General features: G+C 34.9%; 1 protein-coding gene across 4 annotated transcripts in view; it reads right to left on the bottom strand.

Moving 5' to 3' along the window:
• VEZT (vezatin, adherens junctions transmembrane protein) overlaps positions 1-15943 on the bottom strand; it is a 57329-nt gene that overhangs the window by 19619 nt on the left and 21767 nt on the right. For 2 of the 4 annotated variants that reach the window (XM_090272677.1, XM_090272676.1), the window contains exons 2-5: positions 11529-11663; positions 8106-8192; positions 2591-2766; positions 95-370 (exon numbers count right to left, since the gene is read on the bottom strand). In XM_090272677.1, the coding sequence (XP_090128803.1) occupies positions 95-370; positions 2591-2766; positions 8106-8192; positions 11529-11663 (674 nt within the window). Of the gene's footprint in view, positions 1-94; positions 371-2590; positions 2767-8105; positions 8193-11528; positions 11664-15943 lie in introns of those variants that run through there. The other 2 variants (XM_090272679.1, XM_090272678.1) reach the window with 1 other exon arrangement.

The following is a 15943-nucleotide window of genomic DNA, read 5'->3' on the forward strand; positions in this document are numbered from 1 at the left end:
ATGCAACACAGAAACGAAAATAGGTAATAAATATTCTAATTTAACCAGGTAGTAAAAAAGAAGTATTTAAAAATGAAATAAAAAATGAACTCACAGTGTAAATCCTCTGGATATGACTTCAGTTTCTTGAATGAGACGTAAAGCTTTTCTCACAAGATTAGTAAAAGCTCGGCTATTTGTTGCTGTGTCTTCCAAACGGACACTGTACTTTTTTAGGGTTACTTGTAGTTTGGCTGTCCTCCATAACCTCAAAGCTCTCGCGATCAGATAGACAAACAGACTCACTCCCCATACCAGCCAAGTAGATACAATCCACCAAGAGGGAAGCATAAGAAGCAAACTAATGAAAGCAAACAGCATTGACACATCCCTGTAACAGAGAAACCAAGAAAATAACACCCATCAGGCGAGAGAAAGATGAGGTACCTTGTCAGTAAATCAGGTTTACTAAAATAGATAAAATGTTCGTGTCCCTTAAAAAATATGACGTTTAAAAAAATCATGCAAAATAGTCAAAAAAATATCTAGCAATTATAGACAATGGTCCTTAGGTATTAAAATGTGAGCTAACAGAAGTTAGGTAAAGGACATAAGAAATAGGTGCCTTCTGACATGACTTAAAATGTTTGTTTTTTAAAAAGAAGTTTTCAATTACAGTTGACATTCAATATTACTTTATGTTAGTTTCAGGTATACAGCATAAATAATTATGTAATTTACAGAGTGATCCCCCCAATAATTTAAGTACCCACATGGCACCTACATAATTATTACAAGATTATTGACTACATTCCCTGTGCTGTACTTCACATCCCCATGACTATTTTGTAACTACCAATCTGAATTTATCAATCCCTTCGGACCTTTTTCAGCCAGGCCCCTAACCTCCCTTCCAACTGGTAACCATCAGTTTGTTCTTGGTATCTGTGAGTCTGTTTCTGTTTTGTTTATTTTGGTTTTTAGATTCCAAATATAGGTGAAATCATATAGTATTTGTCTTTCTCTTACTTCACTTAGCATACTACCCTCTAGACCCATGACGTTTTTATTTTTAAGACATGGACTCTTTAATTTAAAAACAAATTAGATTTAAAAATACAATTTTACAAATTTAGAAGTAAAAATAGCTTAATTTTTACTAATTTTAATATTAAAATACTTTCTTAATATTCAAATATATTGTGAGTTCCTTTCCCCTAAAGTCACTTTAATTATTTGAACAGAAATATATAGTATCTCAGGACAATATAAGCATTTTCCTAATTAGAAATACATACTTGATGAGTAATTGTTTTGAACGAAGTCATCTAATTTTAAATTGTCACCACAAATCTGCAATACACATACCATAATATGGATAAGCTTTGTATTTTGACACTGCTTTAACTGAAGTAAAAATGTGTATAAAATATTTTTACTTATATCAATTACAAATCTATAGATTAAAACATATCTTTGAAGCAATAAAGGCTTTGATGAAAATGCGTATACATTAGAGAGAGGTGAGTATAGGGATGTGTTTGAAAAACAGCAATACAGTCAAACTACAAAGAAAGTCACATATAAGAGTGCTTAATAAATATAAGCCTGCCCTAATCCCCCATGGCATCCTTTAGTTTTAGAACAAACTCTCATTATCTACTTGTATGTACTAACAGAAAAGTCTACAATTATTTATAGGCCTCAGAGTTGCTTAATCACAATTGTGGCTAAAGAAAACTTGAAAGTAAAGTTGTAAAATTTTTAAAACCTATGGTTCCTTTTAGCAGCCCTGTAAGTTCTTGTATTTTTAAAAGATAAGATGCTTTACTTCATCATAACGATATCTGAGTGATACAGGTTTGGAAAACATCATACTTTGCTATGTTAGAATTTGAAGCAGTTGTCAGTATGATGGAAACACAGAAATTCAGAACACTGAGGCCAAAGAATGTAATTTCCTGTATAACCTGGAACAGTCTGAGCCATGATCTAGCTCATTTAATAAATTCACACTTTAACAGGAAGAGGACATTAACAGTTTTGTATATATCATCCCTTCTTATCATTCTTCTTTGTTTCTTTCTTTTTTTAAATGAATTATCCTGGGACTTCTTCATTAGATCCAAATATATGAAGTTCTTGAAAACTTTTAGGATAGTGTACATCAATAGACTATGTTACTTAAGATCTATTCTCAGCCAACAAAGCTAGAGGTGACTGTTCACCTCCATGTTCCATCCCATCCTTGTTGTCTCTACAATGTGATTATGATATAATCTATTAATTGGAAAGAAACAAAGAACTGGCTAGCCTGCACGCACACATGTGCACAGGTATATGGGTAAGACAGATTCTTTTTGGCATGTTATACCTGTTATTGGGCTGTTAAATTCAGAACTAATTATACTGAGTTTAAAAAGGATTTTTTCCAGCTTCCCTTTAAATAGTATTTACTTTAGAAAGGTACATTTTAAAAAACCTCTGGCCTATAACTCATTACAATGCTATAATGGAATGTTTATAATTCCTTTACAACGGGGAGCATGAGGATGGATTTCTTCTGAACACTCTATACGTAAGCAAAGGATAGACATTTTCTGGACAGTACCATATATTAGGGGTTGCCAGAGAGCGAAGTGTTGGAAGGTGTCCATTTCCCTGTCGTTGAGGTTGCCCTGCAGACAGGATACTGGGATCAAGTAGCTCAATAAGCTCCACATCCTCTTGTAACAGGACTTCCTGTTGCAGGATGGTATGTAGTGAATCGAGTCGGAATCCAATATCCTTGCCATTAAGAGACCAGAAGAGAGGTATTAATGCATACATAATTTGTATTAAATGCTAAGTTCCTAAAGTGCTAATAAAATTCAGAGGTGTTTATTTTCACTAAAAATTCTAAGAAGAAACAACAGTCCAATCTATCTTGCATATAATGTATGGTTTTTTTCCCACTGCAAATGTGAAATAAAGATTGAGGTGGATATTATTGAAGCACCAGATGTGAAATGACAAATTTTTAATAAAAATATGTAAAGTAACTATAGATTAATAAACCTGTCTAGTTAAGCCCAATTAATTAAATTGTTGGAACACACATGGAAAATATAATACGGTAACATAAGATGCTGTCCCTGGATACTGTAACAGTATAGCCAGCAGGATCAAGGCCTTCTAAAAATGAACATTTAGGTATTAAAAACACATCATTAAGGAATGTAATGTAAAACCACACTAACATGTGCATAGCATTTATAGTTTGCAAAATGCTTTCACATCTACCAGCTCATTCCTTCCTCTTTTCCTTCTATACATCTATCAGGAAATGTCTTATACACACCAGGCACCATGCTTGACATCAAGACACACAAAAAATGAACAAGACATACAAGTCTCTACTCCTATAGAGTTCATAGTTTAATGAAGGACTAAAAAGTAAACCGTTAGAACATAATGTGCAAAGAAGTGTGATGAGTTATACCAAGTCTATTTTGAAAATGCCATAGAGGGACCAAAACTTGCAATGAAGTCAGAGAAAGTATAAGAGGTAATGCCTGAGCTGAGTCTTAAAGTAGGAACAAGAACTGACCAGATGTAAGAGTTGGAAGTCGAGACAGAATAAAAGTTTCTCTAGAACTGCAAGTCATCAATATTAGTTTGATGCAGAGTGTACATGGTAGAGGTAAGAGATGAGATAGCAATGTTAAAGCAGACAGGTTAATTCTCACAGTAACCCTGTGACGTGCATTATCATCCATCTTTCTATTCTCTAAGAGAACAATGAAGCCCAAAGAAATTAAGTAACTTTCCAGAAGTCTGATTTCAAACCCTAAGTCTCTGGTAGTTGATTTTTGCTTCGCTGTATATATTCTGCTCTACCAGAAAATTTAAGGGTTTATCCTTGTATTAAACTTAGGAATAGACTGATCTTATTATAAGATAAAAATAAAGAGAATTTTCAATGGGCAAAATCTTTAGAATTAAAAGAATAAGGTCTAGAATTTGAAAGCAGTGGGTTGGCGCTTCTTAGTTAATCATTCCTACACCAGAGTCTAGCCCTAGCTGATCATAATGCGGTCTTGGCAGGAATGCAGTGATCCACATATCAAACTTGATCATGGGTTATACGGAGAAGAAAAGGAATTTTTTAATATTAGGTCTCTTTTGATATATTTATCTATTTTCCCTAATCTAAAACAAGAACACTGTCTCAACGGAACGTTCATCTTCCTTTCAGCCTGATGTGGCTTTCTCACCATCTACTGACACATTCTGCATGGGCCTCAGCAGCACTCTTATGCCTCCTCCTCCTCCTCCTCACAAGCCTGATTCTGACATTAGAAATCACTTAATTATCTGATGTCCCACCCTGCTTTCAAAAAGAGGGAACAGCACAACTCATTTTATACTATCTTTGGGTGCAGGCGGGGAAGCAACAGGAGCAGGAAGTGGAGCATGGTAGCTTTTCAGTAATCTTTGAAATAAACTTCACATACCGGTCTTACTATTCGGTTTGGAATCTCCAATCAGACATGGACACATTCAAATACAAGTATTAAAAAATTAGGCTTTTTTACAAGTGCTTTAAATTATACCTTTTATGGGACCTCTCTATACCTATATATGGGTAAGTTTCAAGAAGCCTTACTAAATGAAGGCGAAGGCTCACAGACAGGAGAAAAGCTATTAACACAGTGGGAGCTTTCCCTCTTCACAGAACTTCTTACAGACACGCTGCTTAGTCAGGTACTCACTTTGTTCAACCCCAAAACTGGGATAATGTGTCCCCAAAACCAATGTGCTCTGACACAGTATTAATAGCTTTGGGAATATCTGATTCAAGAGTGTGACAAACTAATAACTTACAGTCATCTACACATGCAAATTAACTTAAAAGGTACCAAGACACTCCAAAAACAAAAGTAATATTATCTTAAGTTATTACACTGCCTCTATAAAGGAAGAACTTGAACTATATTCTGACAATTATAGCTGTAACACTGAATAAGATTAATAAATGAAGTTTTTCTTAAGGATAAATTATAAAATATTACTCTTCAATTATAAAAATAAGAACTGCAGAAAATATTGAAACTGTGTTGCAACCTGGCAAAGAAAATACTGGGAAATAGATATCTGCTAAATTAAGAAACATGTTACAATAGCCGTGTTTGGACTTGGGTCCAAGACTCAAACACATGAAATTTAAAAGGTACCAATTCTGATGGACTTAAATATTAGTAGATATCATCTGAAGAGCTGGGTGCTATGTGTTGCAGGGAGTTACACTATGTGATTTTGGTTCACCCTCAACAAGTTTAAGTACCACAACCTAATTAGTACCTAGATCTATATCCTGGTTCACTCAAGCAGGTTAATGACCTCTCTGTTCCACTGTCCTTTTTTAAAATTAAATTTATGGGGTAACACTGGTCAATTGGGTCATACAGGTTTCAAGTGTACATTTCTATGATACATGATCTGTATATTGCATCGTGTATTCACCACCCGAAGTCAAATCATCTTCTGTCACCATATATTTGGCTTCCCCCTTTACCCTTTACTACCCCCCCACCCCGTCTGTTCTAGTTTCATTATCTGAAAAATAAGGAAGTAGTACCAACTTCATAGGGTTGTTGTGAGAATTAGATGAATCAATATTTGCAAAATACTGAGAATATTTGTTGCACAGTAAACACTATATAAGTGTTAGCTGCTAGTATTGTTAGTACACATGCAATAATTAAAATATAATGAAGAAAAGCATATATAATATAATACAAAAACTTACAGATCACAGCATAGATAATGACTACTAGGTTGTTGTAGAAAATAAGAGATCAATGGGCTGAAGTTTCTGGGAAACACCTTGGGGAAGAGTTAGGATTGCTTATTGAAAAGATTCCAATAATATAAAAATGGAAGGAATTCCATCACAGTAAAATAGCACAAACAGAGATATATAGAACAGGTATGGAATAAAGGAAAAGGAAGACTCAATTGGTTGATGAAAATATTAGTGGATAAGGTAGATTAGGGCCAAATTATGCAGACTCTTGATGCTGATGTGATTAATTGGATTTGATACGATAGATAATAGGGATCTTTTTAGGATCTAAATAGAGAAAAAGATTTCTGCCTGGATGGAATGAAAAGGAATGAAAAGCATAGCTAAAGAATAGAGACTTATATTTTTGCCCCTAGGGAGCAAATTATTCATGTGTCAATACACTTCAATGATCTTATATAGTTTTTAATATATAATACTATTTCAGAAAGCTGATAAGATCAAATGAGATAACATGTGTGAAATCACTTTATAGGCTAAAAAGTGCTTTAGAAGTACTAATATCACTACCATCATAGTTGTCATAAAGAAATTTTTAAAATCTTTAAGAAGAAAAGTACTACTATAATGAAAATGAACAATGGGAAAATGTTCAGATATCACGGAGCAATTGCCAGTGTTTTTGTACAAGGAAAGAGGGACTGGTTCAATAGCTGCAGAGCTAACAAAATTTCAACTATGTCACAATCCAGGGGAAAGATCAAGCAATCTCATGACAGAAGCCAACCGGACAATGCCTTTTTCCATTATCAGTAAAATATTTCTTAGGTATGTACTTCCTACAATTCTCCATAATATAAGCACAAAGGGATTCATATAGAAGCTGGTACTTTATAGTGAAGCATGACTTGAAATATGTGGCTAGTGACAAAGAACCAAAATGGAAAGATCAAGACTATACAAACTATGATTAAACCACAGAAAAATGTATATGGATCCATATACCTTACTATACTCCTAGTATCACTGAAGAATGAGGATGGCTCCAACGGGATAGAGCTGATATTCTACGTGGATGATAAGATAGTTCATTGATCTTTTTAACACACCTACAAAGATGAAACCCTGAACAGAGAACTTGCCCTTTGACTTGCTAAAAAAAGTACGTTTAGTCAGTCAAAACATAATACTACTCGAGCTAGAGAGGTAGTGCATTATAGTAAAGAGCCTGGGCTTTGAAACCATGAGATCTGAATACAAATTCTGACTCCATCATTTTCTAGCTGAACATTCTTGAACAATTCACTCATTATTAAACCAAACTGAGCTGTCTGAACCTCAGGATTTCCAACAGGTAAAACGCACCAAACCTTCCAGGGTTTAGAATACTAAATCAAAATGTGAAAGCACTTTGTAAACACTTCTTTATAAATAATAATTTATGAGAATAATTATTATTATTTTAGGGTCATAGGCTAGCAGAGAATCCTGAAAACCTGCTTACTTGTAACCTGATTACTCCTACTGAGAACCATGAGAAGAAGTTATAACTCCAATTCTGTACTGTTATCCTGTAAAAACTTGAAGTATTTCCTCTTGGAGGTCAAGAGGTCAAACAAGAGGTATACTGAAGTAAAGGGAAGGAAAAAAGTAAGCCTTACAGGAACCACAAAGACTCTCAATGTTGAGTAGTCCAAGTCTTTGGAAAATTCTGTGATTTATCAGTCCCAGGAGACCAAATTTTACATATGAAGTTGTCAGAGAACGGTAAATAAATTAATAAATTAATCTGAAGTTGTCAGGTTAATGATAATTAAATTAGGGAGGAACCACTTTCGATTTTGTTTTTTTGCGCAAACTTTGTAATCACTGGACGTGGGATAAGGATAGATACAGTCAAATTCCTCATGAAAAAGGGAGAAGATCCCATTAATGGGTATATTCCTATTCCCTTCCCTAATGAGAGAAATAGCTGTAAATGAAAGGAAGATGGAGGCAGGAAATTAGTAATCTGACAAATAAAGTTTCAATAACTACCAGTCTATTCTATTCTAAGTGGCTAATAACCTCTTAGGACTATGGAATAGTACTAATGAGTCCAAATTCAAAGATCCCCAGTTATTGAAGAATTTCTTTTTTTTAGGTGATACAACTTTACTTAACAATTCATGAAGTGGAGAGTCTCTTTCTGAAGAACTGCCCAGAATTTCCAATCAAAAACAATCACTGCCCAAATCAGTAGTAAGACAAATTCTGATTTGTTAATTCTTCCACTAATACATTAGAGCCCTAAAAATTCACCAAAAAGAAGAAGAAGAAAAAAAAAAAGGACACTTACCAACTTGTGAAGTAAGTCATCTTTCTTATTGCACTGAGAAAAAATACATCTTTTGACGGTTTCAGCCACTTTTAACAGAATGCCTTGCTGAAGGAAATGAATGACGTTGTATAGGATTATTAAACCACACCCAGACAGCAGAACAGCTTCAAATCACTTATGTCTAATTAATTACAATTTTCATCAGGAAAAGGGAGATCATCCAGGTATATATGTCAGTATGTCTCAGCCTCCTTTCAGTTCCCAAATTTACTTGGACAACAAAAATCACCTGGATTCTATTTTAGTTAGAAACATATTCCTGAGTCTGCAAAATAAAGGTTTAGTTTCAGTAAGTTTGGAATAAGACCTGAAAATGTGATTTTTAATGAGCAGTCAGGAGTCATTCTCAGGCAAGGGAACAGGGGGATGACAGGAGAGAGCCATGGAAGAACATGCTGTGGGGCTGGTGGCATAGTTGGGGGCAGCTTAGACTCAAGGGGATTGTAATAGTTAAAAAGATTCACTGAGATGGGTTTTAAAGAACTTTGGTCTCATATGCCACAATAATTTAGACTTTATCCTGTAGGCTATGAGGAGCCACCTAAGGTTTTTATGCAAGGAGTGAAACAATAAAATATCGGCATTTTAGAAAAATAACTGGCAACAGTGCAGAGGCTGTACTGGTGGGGAATGACTGTAGCCAGCTAAATAACATACAGGCCCCAAAATGGTAATGATTAGGGTTAGATTTTAGAGACAGAGAAGCTGACATATCATTTTGTCACCAAATCAGTGTGGGAATGGGAAATTGTAAGATAACTAAGAAGGTAGTAATTTGGATATATATTAAAAAATTTTGTTTGTGGGGTGCTGAGGAAAGAAGCTATGCTTTAGACATGTTAAATCTGAGCTTCCTGGGGCATGGGTAGGTGGAAATGTCTAACAAACAACTGGAGCTCAGCAAAGATGGAGAATGGACATAGTAGCCAATGAAAGCAAGTAGAGGGTATCTCCCAGAGAAGACAGATCAAGCAGAGAAGAGGATTGATGCTAAAGGTTACAGAGGGAACAGTTAAGAATAATCACAGGAAATGCATCTATTCGATAGAACTGGAGCAGTTACTGTCTGCCGCTAAGGTTTCAGAGCAGATGCAAATAAAAAGGAGTTCTCATGATTTTTGTCTGTGGTGGCCAGGATTGCATGGGGGAATACAGGGAAAATCATGGAGTCTTTGCAACTCAGAAATAACCTTATAACTAGTAAAGAGCCTTTTTTACTCCAAAGAACTTTAATATGAATTTATAAGAGAAGCTTGAAAAATGATTCTTACACTCTTGCCCTCCATATCACCCTGCCCAGGCTCTGTAGCTTCAGCTTCACTGGAGAGGACACTCCAGCGTCATCGCAAGATGTCGATTCAACACGGGAGGAGACAGATACCGTGTCACTCCTGAGTCGGACTGCACAACCATTCTCGGTGGTGCAGATAGACACTTAAGAAGCTACACCATCGTCTCTCGAGACGGACGGCTGCCGACTGATTCCCGACTCAGTAAGTAGTTAACAATCACATTAAAAAATAAAGTGAAGCCCTGGCTGCTGTGGCTCAGTGAATTGAGCATCAGCCTGCGAGCCAAGTGTCTCTGGTTCGATTCCCAGTCAGGACACATGACTAGGTTGTACGTCAGGCCCCCAGTTAGAGGCACAAGTGAGAGGCAACCACACAGTGATGTTTCTCTCCCTCTCTTTCTCCTTTCCCCTCTCTCTAAAATAAAATAAAACAAATAAATAAATAAATAAATAAATAAAAAATAGAGCGAAAAAAGGGTATTAGCGCTAAGGACCATTTCATTATAAACTCATACAAAAATATTTGTTTTCCAAAGGAAATAACTGGTACTTCATTGCTTGAAGAGATTTCTGAAGGCAATTCTAAAAATATACCCACCATGAAGGAACTAAATAGTAATTTTCTAAAATTTAGTTGCCCCAGATTTGGAAAAATGCCATTTTAGAAAAATATAGCTCATATACCTGAAATGTGTAAGATGAAGACTAAACAAATTTTCTAGACACGTGGTAATTTTGAAAAACACCCTCTGGCTATGCTTTTACTGTTTCTTGATTTCTGAGGGGATGAAATTTTAAACTCTCTTTTTATTTACTTATAAATAAATACATTTCTATATGTAAAAATAACTGTCATAAATGAAAGGACTGAATACCTACAAAACACAGGTCTGCGCCCCCACTCCTCCTGCCTCCCCTCCACACTACACACAGATACAGGTATGCAGCCATGCCTCAAGATCATTCCTTGGGCCTTTGTCTTTTCTTAACAAGTAATCTCAAATACAAGTTTTAATCTATAAATAATTATTTATCTATCTAATAAATTATAATTTAGCTTTTCCTTTCAAAACACTTCCCTGGAGCATTCATATTTGAGAGGGGCAAGGACAAGGAAGGGTGTAAATCAGAGGACTAGCAAATGGGTTCTGAACCATGTGAGTTCTAACTCCCAGAACTCCCATCCTGTGGGTGTTAGTCAAAAACACTAAACAACACAAAAAAACCCAAACCATTATCTGTTATTTCATCTGCTATTGCAAATGAGCCCAGCTTAGTTACCTCACATTTTAGGAGTTTTTCAAAGAGGAATAGAAGAAAAGACCTCTATCACCACGGAGTGAATGAGCAATTGAAAACTTTCAAAGCCACCTCCTGAAAATAATTGAGTGTTATAATAAAACACTGATGGAACTAGAATCAACTCAAAAAATCAGGTAATCTGGCTATAGTTCTTATTAAATTAGAATTCTCTGTATTAAAATTGAAAGGTACTTGAATATTTTTATTTTAATAATGTCTAATAAAACAGAAATGAATGTATTAGGTTAATGAATTTTATAGAACATAATTAATGGAGATTCTTCTAGTATCTTAGCCTCATAACGCTGTACATCAACTATGAGGTATATAAAAGTATACAATACTGCAGACATAAAGGGCATCAGAAATTGCAGTATCCTTGAAACTATTTATGAAATACCTTATCAATTTGCTTTCTTATAATTTGTGCTCTTTTAAAAATATGTAATTAAAGAAAAAGTAATTCCAGTTAATATAAGAATCCTAGAAGTTGGGTTCTCATTCAAGTTTCAGTATATTTTTCTGTTCCTCTCCAGATACCTTGAGTATTTAAATAATATATTTTGATCTTCAACCATATTCATTTCCATTTATAATACAAATCATCCATGAAATAGTCGAAAACAGCAATAATTCATGTTTATTTAAACAGATATTTTCTACTACTGATGAATAAAAAATAAAGTCTTACCAGTGTCGGGGAAAAATATGGAGCTATTTTTTGTTTTTGTATTTTTTAAGGTAAAGAACAAAAGATTAAGTCATAGAGAATGAGCATGCTTTCTTACTTTTGGCAGGGCTCTTATAGGAGGCTTCTGTTGCCCCTCTGTCACTGTGCATTTTTCTTGTTTTGGTGACAGAGAAGAACATATTTCAAAGTCCGTGTGTCCCAGATCCTGTAAGTACTGGTAAAGTGGAGAATTCTGTAAGAGACATAGAATAAAACAAAAAATTTTAAGTATATTTTATTGATTATACTGTTACAGTGGTCCCAATTTTTTTCCCTTTGACCCCCTCCACCCGGTACCCCCCTTCCCTCCAGAAATCCTCCCTTTGGTTCATGTCCATGGGTCATGCTTATGAGTTCTTTGGCTTCTCCAATCCCTTTACTGTTCTTAACATCCCCCTGTCTATTTTGTACCTATCAATTATGCTTCTTGATCTCTGTACCATTTCCCCATTTCTCCCCCTTCCCCCTCCCAGTTGATAATCTTCCAAATGATCTCCATATCTATGATTCAGTTCCTGTCTGGTCATTTACTTAGTTTATTTTTTTATTTTTTATTTTTTATTTTTTTAGATTCAGTTGTTAATTGTTCTGAGTTTGTTGTAAAATTTTAACATCATTACTATTTCAAGTTTTAGAGGCCAAATTCAATACCAAACTTCGCTATCATGACTAATATGCCCAAATTCTTTTTTTTTTTCCTTCATTTTTAATTTTTGGTTTTTCAATTACAGTTGTCCCATTTTTCCACCATTTCTCTCCCCAACCCAGCCCACCCCTTCTCCTGTAATCATATCCCTTCCCGTTGTCCGTGTCCATGAGTCATTTATACACGTTCCTTGACTAGACCCTTCCCTTACTTATCCCCCTTCTCTTCCTCCCCCGTCCCCACTATTGACTGCTATTCTGCTCTTTGTTCTATTTAGTTCTTTTATTTGTGTTGTTCTTCAGTTTCCTGTATTAGGTGATATCATATGGTATTTTTCTTTCTTTGCCTGGCTTATTTCACTAAGCATAATTCTCTCTAGTTCCATCCATGTTGTTGCAAATGGCAGGAGTTCTTTCTTTCTTTCTGCTACGTAGTACTCCATTGTGTAAATGTACCACAGTTTTTTGATCCACTCCTCCACAGATGGGCACTTAGGCTGTTTCCAGTACTTAGCTATTGTAAACAGTGCTGCAATGAATATGCCCAAATTCTTTAAGGCTTTATTTATAAAGAATTGAATTATGTCACAATATTTAACATTAAAAATATCAAATAACAGTTTAACAGAGGGACCCCCAAAAGGAGAAAACTCTAAATAAAACACATTGGTATTTCTGAGTACCAGCAAGGAAAAATAAATTTAGGAATATAAATAGATTTGTTAAGATATTACGTTGCCCAAATTTTTGTATTATTAGAGTAGGTTTATTCAAAATAGCCAATCTGGGCTGTAGATAGTTCCTAAGAGGGCCTACAGTGAAAAACAGTTATTAATTGAAGCCAAGAAGAATTAGGCAATGATTGTACTGTATTAGTAATTTCATCATATAATCATATTCACTGATTCAGTCAAGCACAACTATGCGTTATTATAACACATATAGTACCCAGCACTGTAAAAAAAAACCAAAAAACTCCAAGAAAGTTACCTAAAATAAGCTTACGTACAAGCACATGGCAAATGAGAGACAGTGTGGCTAATAAAAGCATTAGAACACAGTGGTTAAAGACAAATTCTGGAGCCAAACTACAGGTTCAAATTCCAACTCTGCCTCTTACTAACTGGGTAACTATGGCAATTTATAATCCTTTCATGCTTCAGCTGTTTCAACTAAAGATAGGAGTAATAATAATACCTAGTTCATAAATATAAAGCACGTAGAACAGTCCCTGACACACAATAAGCACTCAGTTTATACCTTATATAAGCTGTGTGAAAAAAGAACAGGTTTCGGAAGAAATGAAAAATTAAATCACCCCAATCAGAAATATCACTATGACTACTGGGTGAAAATCTATGAGACAACTCTTTCTGGATAAACAGCAAGTTTTAATTTTAACTTTTAGCCTTCTCTAAAGTACAATGTTGGTGACATGTTTAAAAATAAACCTTGATACCACTCAACCAAATATAGTATTTTAAAAAGACCTCATTAGGTGTCAGAGACACAATAACCACCACCACCAAAACAAACGGCAACACAGCTGACAGTACTATGTTGCAAAAGCTTAACTAAGCATTTTATATGCATCGGCTAAGTTAAGGTTCACAAAAAACTATAGAAAGTATCATCATCTTCATCATCATTATTGTTGTTCTCATTTCATAGTTGAGGAAACAGATTCACTCAGCTAAAGAAATCAGGACTGATCTAACCCCAAAGCCAACACTCTGAAATATACCATACTACCTAAAATTACAGCCCCTCCTCTATCTAGAGAGGAAGACACCAAATAAGCTTACTTATAGTTGAGTGCAAAGACACTAGGCAAATGAATAATTAGGATGTACTAGTTGCTATGGAAACAGAAGGACAACATCTTAATTAGAACAACACTTTTAGGAAATATACCCTTGAGTTTGGAAAAATGAGGAACAGTGAGAATTTGCTGGATTGGTAGTATTTGCTGACTATCAATTTGAGAGGATAAGATGAGTCAAATGCCTTTCTTTTTAACTCTGTTTAATCTCTCTTTTGAGAAAAATATGCAAAAAATTATAAGAAGGATACCTTTACCAGATTTAAAATCTCTGGTGACACAATAGGTTAATAACCTTTACATCACCTGTAATGGATCTCCAAATACTGCCTTGAATTACTCTATCTGTATTTTCAAACTGAACTGTGAACCATCAGAGTGGCAAAAGAACAGGAATGTTAGTTCATTTGGGCTGACCTTTTGAAAAGTTTACATACTTTAAAAAAAAAACTTGTTTTTAAGGCCGTAGAATATTTTCTTCAGATGAACTCCCATGGGGAAGAACAATAAATACGATGGATCAAAGTGGAGTTACACTTTTTTTTATTACAGGCCAGACAGTAAATACTTTAGGCTTTGCAGGCCATATGGTCTGTCTCAACTCTGCTGCTACAGTGAAAGCAGCCACAGATGATACATAAACCAATGAGTGTGGTTATGTTCCAATAAAACTTTATTTATGGAAGTATTTAACTTCTTATAATTTTCATGTGTCACAAAATATCATTCTTTTGATATTTTACCTAACCATTTAAAAATGTAAAAACCATTCCTTGTTCACCAGTCATATAAACATAGGCATAGAAGAAGGGACAAATCTGACCCAACATTAAGTCTGCTGACTCCTGTTCTAATTAAAGACTCAGTGGAACTCATGAGGCACACTCTTGAGTGCTAATTATTCTCTGGGAAGAGGTTTGGGAGGTGGGAATGGGACCAAATATCTTTTTATTCAAATTGTAATGCTGTGTCAGCAGTGGCCCCAATGTCCCTTCCTTTTCCAGTTTATGTCACAGCTCACTAAATAACCAAATGGAGTATCTGTAACATATATTTATCTGGGGGCATGTGTGTGTGTGACTAAACAACAGAAACAATGAATAGTTTATTTTCCATATACAGAGATGGAAAAAATAAGTTACAGTTGTAATACAAGTAAATTAGACATAATTAATAAATAATATAAGAATTAACTGTTTCTTGTACTCACAACTGTAAATCTACTTTTGCCTCACCCTGTATGCTTTGCACATCAACTAAGCATACATCCTTAGTTTGAATCACCATAATCTGGAACATTTACTAATGCATATTTCACTAAAATAGCATTAACTGTTTTTCCTGTATACAAGTGATAACGTTCAATCATGTCATTTCATACAGTGATTCTACCAGTAGTTGGTTCTGCTGTTTTTCCAAATGGAAAACTTTTAAACGTTTGGTTAGTTTCACAAGCTTCTAGTCAAAGGTATGACATATCCATTTGTACTCTACAACTATGAATGATGCCTTAGTAGTTCTGGTTTCTTCCTCATCTTTAGTGACAGAATTCATCATTTTTATCCTAGAAAGCACTGTTTTACAGTTCTGAAAAATTCTGGTCTGCCAAGGACCATCACTGTGCTTTGTTTCATGGCTTTAATGTAACTATTTGACAAAATTTCAGAGTAGACACCTTTGGAGGCTAGGGGTGGAGGTACTGTAGGCAGGTCCAATAACATGTAATTCCAGTCATCATCGTATTTCATACTAGCACTTTTGTCTTTAATGCAAATCCTATCATTTTCTAACATATAAATTTGGACTGAATGAACACTAAAGCTCTATTCATTATATTTATGGTGGTATTCTGAGTTGTAGCATTTTACTGTTTTATTTCTACTTTTATGCTTCTGTCACTCCAGAGCCAAAGAAAATTTAAAATTTAACCAATGACAGCACAAAGGAAAAACAAACAACCTTTGGTTTACAAACTGAATGTCAGCCAAGATGAACTGACCAAGATA

The sequence above is a fragment of the Furipterus horrens genome, unplaced genomic scaffold (assembly GCF_987537825.1).
Source record: "Furipterus horrens unplaced genomic scaffold, mFurHor1.1.pri manual_scaffold_4, whole genome shotgun sequence".
Lineage (NCBI taxonomy): Eukaryota > Metazoa > Chordata > Mammalia > Chiroptera > Furipteridae > Furipterus > Furipterus horrens.